At 34.4% G+C, this 10,282-nt stretch overlaps 1 protein-coding gene across 1 annotated transcript; it reads right to left on the reverse strand.

Annotated features, from left to right (window-relative positions):
• Positions 1-9,150: 9,150 nt before the first annotated feature.
• Positions 9,151-10,026, reverse strand: LOC110913655. The gene has a single exon (XM_022158476.1). It carries the CDS (start codon positions 10,024-10,026, stop codon positions 9,151-9,153), a length of 876 nt encoding a protein of 291 aa, XP_022014168.1.
• Between the last annotated feature and the right edge of the window lie 256 nt (positions 10,027-10,282).

Here is a 10,282-nt window from a genome sequence, read left to right on the forward strand (position 1 = left end):
GTCTATTTATATATCTTTAATTTGTTTATCTTAGAGCGGAAGTCTCTCTAGAAACAACCCTTCTATTCCTAGAGATAGAAGTAAGGCTTGCATGCATTCTATTTCCCCCGATCCTGCCAATCACTTTGCTATGTATGAGATTTTACTGGGTACGATTGTTGTTGTATTGGATTTGGTTGGTTGGTTGGATTTACAACTTTTTAAAACATAAAAATAATTTTTGTATTTAAAAATAAAAATGACATGGTTGTAAAAGTGAAAATTAGAGTGCAATGTGGAACCACATGTCTCTAGCCTGGAAAAAAAGTGGATAACAATGTAGAGTTTGATGCGGCTCTAGTATGAGAGGTTTTGTTTTCTACGAAAGTTAAACCATTCCTCATTGTGTTAAAATGATTAACAGTAAAAAGTTTCTAGTAGCAAAGAAATAAAGATATGGAGACATTTTCATAGCATCCAACTTTTTCCTGTTTGAACCAATTAAAATTTTCTTATTTTTAACAAATTTAAATTTAAAATACTAAACACAAATTCGGTCATTTAGGCTTTTAGCCTTTAAAACATGAAGATATGGCTGAAATTATATGAGTTATTGTTTAAGTAAAACGGATGCTTCCCCACCATAACATTTGTTTAGATATGGAATCTTATATCAGTGACACCACTTTTTCCTTAACATGTGTACCCCTTTTCAATTTTCATTTCATTTTTTTAATAAGTAATTAGGTCATATAAACTTTTTCTGTATAGAAAATATTTCAAAATAGATGTCACGAAAGACAAACAATAATCATGATTAGAGAGATAAAGATTTATTTTCTATGAATAAATTTGGGTTACATGCTTATATTATTGGATAGAGTTCAATTAATAACCAAGACTAATATAGAGAACTATACCTAAAAGAGACGTGTGTCACACACCTAAAAAAAGATAAAAGAAGATCGTTTATTTCAAAGCTAAAACTATGTTGAGAATTGCGAAAAGCATATCAAAATTTGTACTATTTATTAGATAGAGAGAGAGACTAAATGCATATAAGCGTCTCTAAGAAGAAATCCTGATGGTTAAGTGATGCACTTAACGTACAATACATACAAAATGAAATATAATATGCGTAATTACTTTTATAACATGCGTGATTAGGTTTTTACCCCATGCGTGATTTCTAATTTTGCACATGTGTGACTATATTCCTGCGTGGTTATGGTTTTCAACATGTGTGTTGTATGGTTTTCAACATGGGTGATTAGAATTTTGAGTTTTATAACATGTGTAATTTCATCTCGTACGCATCGTATGTTAAGGAATATTGTATGTTAACCCACCCCTATATATATATATAATATATATATATATAGAGAGAGAGAGAGATAGAGAGAGAGAGAGAGAGAGAGGTAAATTGAGTAGAGTTGTGAGAGTCATGAGAACTAAGACTTTCAAAAGGTTTTTTCAAAAAAAAAAATCTAAAAAATCTTAAAAAAAAAAAACACTTGTTTCAGCCAAAAAAAAATAATAATAAGGCCCAAAGTGTTACATAGTGTTATATGGTGTTACATATTGTTATACGGTGTTTATATGGTGTTATATAATATTATATATAGTGTTATAATACACTTCTCATACTTTAGACCCTTTTTACACTATCCTTACCCTATATATATATAGTTAGGATCCTGTAAAAAAGGCCCAAAGTGTGAGAACGGTAAGAAAGAATCTCAGCCTTTGATCTAATGGTTTAGATTAATAGGGACCAAATTGTAAAATTTGTTTTATTTTTTTGGACTGAATTCAAAATTATAGGGGTAATAAAGTCTTTATATCCATTCAAAATAGGTAATTGTAATCAAAATCCCTACAATTTCGATCTCTCTCTCCAATCGCACGACCAGAGCTCTCTCTCTCTCTTCAAATTCGATCTATCTCTCTACATTGCAGTGGTGCCGGATCGACAGTGGTGGTGCGGCGGTGGTGGTGCGGCGGTGGTGGTGCGACGCTGGTGGTGCGGCGGTGGTGGGTGTCGGGTCGGCAGTGGTGGTGCGACGCTTGTTGACATTTAAACGAACTGATCTCGCCGGTTAGTCGCCGGGGACAGTGACGGAAATCTCTTTGCCGGAAGTGGAGAAGATGATACAGAGGTGTTATATTTTCTTTACTGAATGGTGTTATATCTTGTACTGAATGGTGTTATTTTGTGTACTGAATGGTGTTATTTTTCTTTTCTTAATGGTGTTATTTTTCTTTTCTTAATGGTGTTTTTTTCTTTTCTAAATGGTGTTATTTTTCTTTTCTTAATGGTGTTTTTTTTCTTTTCTGAATGGTGTTATTTTCTTTTCCTGAATGGTGTTATATTTCTTTACTGAATGGTGTTATATTCTTGTACTGAATGGTGTTATATTATTTACTGCTGAATGGTGTTTTTTTGTGCTGAATGTTGTTATATTTGTGCTGAATGATGTTATTTTTGTGTGAATGGTGTTTTTTTTGTGCTGAATGGTATTATATTTTGTGCTGAATGATGTTATTTTTGTGTGAATGGTGTTTTTTTTGTGCTGAATGGTGTTATATTTTGTTTACTGAATGGTGTTATATTATTTTGTAAAAACACCATGAATTGAACTATGAATTTATTTAAAACACCATGTCATGAACATGCTCTGATTATGGACGGTTATAAGTCCTTAAATCAAAGATTTTCTCTCTCCAAATCCTTAAATCAAGGATTACCATATTTGAATTTGTTAATGCATTTACAATTATACCCTTTTCAATTAATTTAGATCTAATGGCTGAGATTTTTTCTTACCTTTCTCACACTTTTGGTCTTTTTTACAATAACTCCACCCTATATATATATATATCGTTGGATGAGGAGACCATGATCTTAGGTTTTAAAGAATTTTTTTAATTAATAAAAACCTAAAACCTGATTTAAAATAACTGCTCAAGGGCAGTATCGTAATTATTTGTTCTTAAAAGTTATGTTCTGTTACCAGAAAAAATAATCGCCCCATCACGTTCATTTCGTAATTCAATTTTAATAATTCATCATGGAAAAAAAACCGCCTCCATATTTTCAAGAAATACACATGTGTATTTAAGTTGGACAAACTGAATTGTACATATATGTAGGTGATGCAATATATTGCTTTGTACAGTTAAGTGTGTTGGGTAAAACGAACCGATGAGAGGTGGATTTGTTCAAACTTCATCATGAAACATTGTGATATGTTGTGTATTTCTGTCGATTTTAAAATGGTGTAATTTGTGAACTTAACGATTGTAATAATACAAATGTGTAAGTGACAAAGTACACATGGGTATTACACTTGGGCAAACTGAGATGTACATATATGTACGTGTAGCAATAGATTGATATGTTTTTCATAGTATTTTTTATTAGTTTCTCATATAATTATTGCCGAGACTTGTTTGTTTCTAATACATTCTGAGTTGGTTTTCGTGTTTGTTTGTTTTAGGTCATTTATAAGGATAAAAAATAGGACTAGTAAGTGCTTTTTGGTAAACAATAAATTGCATATAGTTAAATGGTCTTACATATCGGTAGATGAGGGTTTTACCCTTAGTTAATATGGAAGAAGACAATGAAAGGCAACTGAAATACAGATGTACGTGGGTTTTTTTTTTTTTTTTGGAAAAGATGAATTCAAATTTTAGCATGCAAGATTGTAGGGGAAGTTATATATATTTGATAACTGCCCTTAGTTATTCAAAATGAAATCTATATTAAATTTAATTAATAAATAATTCTTAAATGTCTAATGACAATTCTACCCTTATAAATATTAAACTGGATTAAGGGCCAAGATGTGTTCATTTTGTTCACAAATAGGGTAAGGTTCACAAATAAACCTAACCCTATATATATATATATATATATATACAGGGGAATGTTCAAATGAAAACCACTTTTATTGTGAAAACTCGAAAACTAACTAAAAAAACCTAAAAAACACACCAAATTTTTTTATTAAAAATCGCTATTTTTTATATATAAAAAAAAATTTTCCAAAAAGAAAAATTTTGTAGTACACACGTGTAATAATACACATGTGCACTACAATTTTTTTTTTTTGAAATTTTTTTTATATATAAAAAGTTGCGAAAATTGGTATGCAAAAAAAAAAAAAAATTGGTATGTTTTTTTGGCTTTTTTAATTAGTTTTCGAGTTTTCACAATAACTAGTGGTTTTCATTTGAACCTTCCCCTATATATATATATATATATAGAGGGTCAGGATTTAGAGAAAACGGTGAAAAGTGTGAGAATAGTGAGAACAGTTATGGATCGTCCGATCAAAACAATCTATGGATTATATTGGCGCGGTGGCGTTTTCGTAAATAACACAAATTCTATTAAGTGGGTGCGCTTCATTAAGGGTAAAAGGGTCTTTAGACTTCTCTACCCAAAACGCCAAACTCATGAATAAAACGCCATTACGAGCCAAAACACATCTTATATAAACAAACATCTCAAACATTCATTAAACACACTCCCGAACCGAAAACGCCATATTTACTATATATACCATACATATTAGAAACGCCAAAAAAACCCAAAACATTAAACACACCAAACTCAAAACGCCATATTTTACTATATAGCAATCATTTTAGAAAACACCAAAAAACTCAAACATCAAATATTTCAATCGACGTTTCTTTTAGATACACTATTTTCTCACTAAAAACGCCGAAAATGGCAAACATCGTTTCTTGTATATTCAATATTGTTCTACGTGAAGTTTCGCAGAATGCATTCTTAGCTGAGGGGGTGTAACACAATAACATTTTACTGAATGAGATGGACAAATCTTCAAAAAAAAATATGCTGATGTCAGACTTATGTCATTTATGTGCTTCGTTCTTCATGAATATTTGAATGGCATGAAGAGACGGGTGACACTAATGAGTGAGTTGAAGATAAAAATGAAGATAAAGATGAACTTCAAAAAAAAACTCACGTCATTTGTGCTTCCAAACGGCGACAAAAAGGCTACTTTAACAACAAAAAAAAAACACAATGAAGCGTACCAAAGTCAAACCGTCAGTGAACATGTTTCAAAGAAGAAAGAGACGGATGACAGTGAAGATTTGGAAGATGAATTATTTCTATTTTTATTTTTTTAATTTTCCTCTTCTGTTGTTTGTTATGTATTTTTCAGCTAAGAACAAAATTCATTATTTTAATAAAACGCCACACGGACAAAATGCTTGTGAAACGCCATATAATTTTAAAAAAATGGTACATGTTATTGCACGAAGGTTTGAGAGGTCAGAGGACGTTTAGTCATTAAGTTCTCTGACAGGAGAAGGGTGAAAGTCAAATCAATTAAAGTCATACTTAGTTAAAACGCCAAAATATTTACTATGCTCCTGATCTAAAAAACAATAAAAACGCCACGTATTTGTTAAACGCCAAAAAATGGAGAGGTGTTGTGAGACGCGTTTAAAAAAATAATATAAAAGGACAAAAAAGCCCATCCGCCCTTCACTATGTCGTGTGACACGTGTTAGGCCAGTATCCGTTCTCACCATTCTCACATTTTAGGGCGTTTTCTCCTGATCTCGTACCTATATATATAGGGTGAGGTTCCTGTAAAAAAAGACTTTTTTGTGAGAAGTGTGAGAAGGCATAGAAATTCACATGTAGGCATCATGTTTTGGACTTAGACATGATGTTTTGTGTTGTTTTGGCAAGAAAAACACCAAACATAAAAATTTAAAACACAATGCAATGTATTATGGCCATGAAATTTAAAAAACAACAAAAAGACACTACTTAACACTTAAAACACACTACTTAAAGTTTTTGGCATAGTGTTCTAATTTTTAAGCCTACAAATTCATTGCATTGTGTCTTAAATTGTTATGTTTGGTGTTTTTCTTGCCAAAACATTATGTCCAAGTCCAAAACATGATGCCTACATGTCAATTCTTATGGCTTCTCAGACTTCTCATGAAAAGTGTCTTTTTACAGGATCCTATGACTATATATATATATATATATATATATATATAGAGAGAGAGAGAGAGAGAGAGAAAGTGTAAAATACATTACGGCTTAACGTACATCACGTACGTGACCAAATTACGCACATTATTTTGAAAATCACGCACGTTATAAACTCAACAAAACCTAATCACGCATGTTGAAACAAATAATCACGCACGTTATCACGCATGCCCTACCTCCTAGTTCAAAACTCGCATCCCCTGTTCTATGACGTGTGCGTAACTATACATATTTATATAATGAACTTTACACACGAAAGTGGGTTTTAATATTTATAAAAATGGTTTATACCTTAACATTAAAACACACACAACAAAGGACAAGTGTATCCCGCCATATATGTAGAAAAGTATTGGTAAGAGCCAGATATCGATCCATAGAACACAGGTGTTATTAAGTACTAAATCTTTGTCATTAGATTACCAGATAAAAGGATTAGTGAATGGTTGTTTAACAAAAATTATCTAAAACTATATTTAAAACATATTAGACTCCAAATATATAATATCTTCTTTCACAAACAACCTAAACATGTTATCTAGATATGTCACAAAACATTTAATCAATTTTCCAATTTCAAGACAGTTAGTCATCCGCTAGGAGTTTTCTAACAAGATGCTTCTTCGGAAAGTTAACGCGATAAACACACGTTAACCACCTAAAATCATTCTTTAGCGAGCTATTGATATGTATTCATGTGAACCTTTAAAGATAGATTAGTCATCCGCTAGGAGTTTTCTAACCTCACTTATCAAAGAAAGCAATACCGATGGTCGCAATACAGCCACAAGGATAAGCATTTAAGTAGATTAAATAACAAAATATTTCACAGTTACAAGTCTTGAGCACAAATCTACCATGTCAGCAATTTTAGACCAAAACTACTAAACAAAGATCATAAACCGCGTCAAGAACATGTACTCAACACCATATAATTTGTTAGAGCCCTTATGTGCAAGAAAACATTCTCAATCAAAATCCGATATATCTTAGATAAAACCAATACCCCTCTCGAGTCTCATGGTGTAAACAAGTATACAAACAAGTGATTAATCAATAAATAGTTACCATCCCACTAACCATAGATTCATTATCCATGACAATCAAACATAATCAAGAACTCAACATCAATGAAACATTCATTACATAATCATGAAGATTCAAACATGAAAAAGTACTAAAGATTCATACAAACAAGATTACAATATAAAGATTATTCAAGAAACAAGTTCATTACTACTATTACATAATACTACATTAAACATAAACTAACACTAACTCAATACTTGATGTAACAACCTGCACCTTCGTGCTTGTTACTCTCATTACACTTGTTACGCCTAGCACTAGAGATTCGGATCATAATGTAACTATATCGCTCACAACGCTACTTCGCATATATCGCATACTTTCAACACGCTATATCGCACATCACAACGCATACACTAACGCAAACGATGACATCGCGTGAGCGCTTAAACTACTCCCCTCGCTCGTCGTAATGCCACGATGACATCGCATGAGTACTTAAGCTACTCCCCTCGCTCATCGTGGTGCGACGTAAACGCAAAGCAAACTTTAAACACAGTTATCTATGCTCTGACCTGTTATATATAATAATAATAATAATATGTGAAGTATTAAACATGTCTAAACGCGCACTCGCTGGCACGCGCAACTCAATTTATCGCACCCAAAAGCAACCTAACACGACGCTACTTATCTCGCTATAACGCTTAAAGTATCCACAATGCGTAACGCAACAAAAACACGTCGAACGAAACAAAAGTTGGAAAACCAACTCGCACAAGCCGTCTGATCGAATGACCATTCCATCGAATGATCATCCGTCCAGATGGCCATCCGATCGACTGGCCATCCGACCCACGCATTGCACCGCCTTAACTCTCCCTCGCCTATAAATAGGACCATTGTGTCTCATTTCAACACTTTGGTTTTTCCATCCGATCACTCGCACTCAAGGCACTTTCAGTCACTTTTCATCACAATTCAAGGCTATTTCGTAAGTATTTCTTCTCAAATCTTGTACAATCATCATCACTAAACACTTTTACATCATCTTCTCCACGAAAACCACTGATTTTCCTACTGAAACCGTCTGATTTGGACATCTTGAAGGTGGTTCTCACTCGGTTTCTTATGCTAGCTGGAGTGTGACGTCACCTCATTAAGAATAATTCAGATCTAAAGGATTTCCAAACGTTTTAACACCGGTCTCAACAAAAACTCGACATTTCCAACTGTTTACAAACTTTTCTTCAGCTTTCTTCAACTTTCATACAAAACCGATGGAATCTAGACTCATTCAGATTCTCTACTCATTATATAGTTGAAGGCCGGCTTGATAACGGATTTCCACAGGAGAAATGACCGACCAACGGGTCAGACCTGAAACTTCGTCAAGAACATTGAAACTAATCGAAGTGGGTGATTCCCATCCGATTGAGCTAGCTGGATATGGGCTTTTAAAATATAAGCCCGGGAAGGGATTGTGGATAAAGCTTGAAGAGATTGAGATATGGTTGAAATCGATGAAAATTGGTAAAAATTTTCAATTTTTACCAATTTTCATCGATTTCAACCACATCTCAATCTCTTCAAGCTTTATCCACAATCCCTTCCCGGGCTCCCCCATCCCCACACTTGGGATACATTGTCCCCAATGTATGGTGCTTTTAGAATATAAGCCCGGGAAAACAAACCAAACGGCTAACTCTAAAAACAAATAACTAAACACACTCCCATAACACACTAAAGTTTTAACACCACCAAAAACAAAAACAAAAACAAACCGAAACAGGATAGCGAAACACATGCACCTGATCAGAAACAAGTGAGTGTCTGTAGTGGTGTAACTGCTGCGTTCAAGACCGGAAAATACGCATTCAATATAGGATTTTATGATGTCTCATCGGGGATGTTGCAAAACATCCCCACACTTGAATCATTGCCTCCGCGAAGATAAATGCGTAGAAACCTGTCAAAACACAACACACCAAACGAACCAAAACGAAATACAATACTCTACATCCTCGGGCTGCCTCCCGAGAGCGCTAAGTTTTAGGTCTTCAGCCAAACCGTACCTGATGTACTCAGGGTGGTTCAGCTGCACGTTTTCCCTCGCATGTCTCTCCGTACATATCCATCCATCTTTTAGGGAGGGTCACCGTTTCACTTTGGTTGGGGTTAACTACAGTTTCATTACCCCATCCAGACCCACCATCAGGTGGTTTTCCTCCGCCAAATGGCCTTCTCACACTTGACTTCTTCACCCGATATCCACTCGCCTCTAACCTGTCCTTTGTCACACTTGAATCATGTTCATTAGTAGCAACTGTATGACAAGCATCATTAACAGGATCGTAAGAAATAGTTTTTAAAAACACATTAAAGTACAACTTACGATTCTTATAGCTCATGGTGACCATTCCGCTTCGACAATCAATTTGGGCATTCGTGGTATATAGGAATGGGCGACCCAAAACTACCTGTGGCTGCTCGTATGTAAGCGATGGTGCATAATCGACTACCATAAAATCACCTGAGTTGTTTCCTTGATCATAGATGGTTGATCTATAAAGATTTGGCATTGGCTGACTTTGTTGTGAAATAACCGGTCGAGTGGCTTGCTGAATTGATGTTGCATTAGGTGCTTGAGTTTGAATCGGTGATGGAGTGTCATCAGGAATGATTCTAACGTAAGGAGACGACTGCTGTAAATTGACAGTCTGGGTTGTAGTTGGGTGTTGAAGAGATGTTGTTTGGGTGGAAGTTGGTTGATTGTTATCAAAGTTTGGGAAAAAGGTTGAGAATGATGGTACTGGAGATGTAGAGGTAGGTTGTGTAGATTGCGGTTGTTGTGGTGGAACTGGTATGGTAATGTTTGGTGAAGGTTGGGTAGGTGTTGGCGAGAATTGTTGTGGTTGTGAAGTTGCGGGTTGTTTCTCCGGTGTTGCTATGTTCTCCATTGCTTTAGATGTTGGTATAGGTGATTGTAGAATCTTGTTCTCACGATGTAGTACTCGTTTTGTATGCTTTACTGTTCTCTCGATCTCTGGGTCGAACACTAATGGTGATGACTTCCCGGAATTTCGAGTATGATGCATACACTTACTAGATCACCTGCACAAACAAAAACAAGAAAACCTCGCGTAAATCCGAACAAAACAGAACAAACTAAAAAGACATTATTTTTGGATTTTTTTTGGATATTTAACTAAACTA

The sequence above is a fragment of the Helianthus annuus genome, chromosome 15 (assembly GCF_002127325.2).
Source record: "Helianthus annuus cultivar XRQ/B chromosome 15, HanXRQr2.0-SUNRISE, whole genome shotgun sequence".
NCBI lineage: Eukaryota > Viridiplantae > Streptophyta > Magnoliopsida > Asterales > Asteraceae > Helianthus > Helianthus annuus.

Coding starts and splice junctions, on each gene's coding strand:
- LOC110913655 (XM_022158476.1), bottom strand. CDS start 10,026: ATGGAGAACATAGCAACACCGGAGAAACAACCCGCAACTTCACAACCA.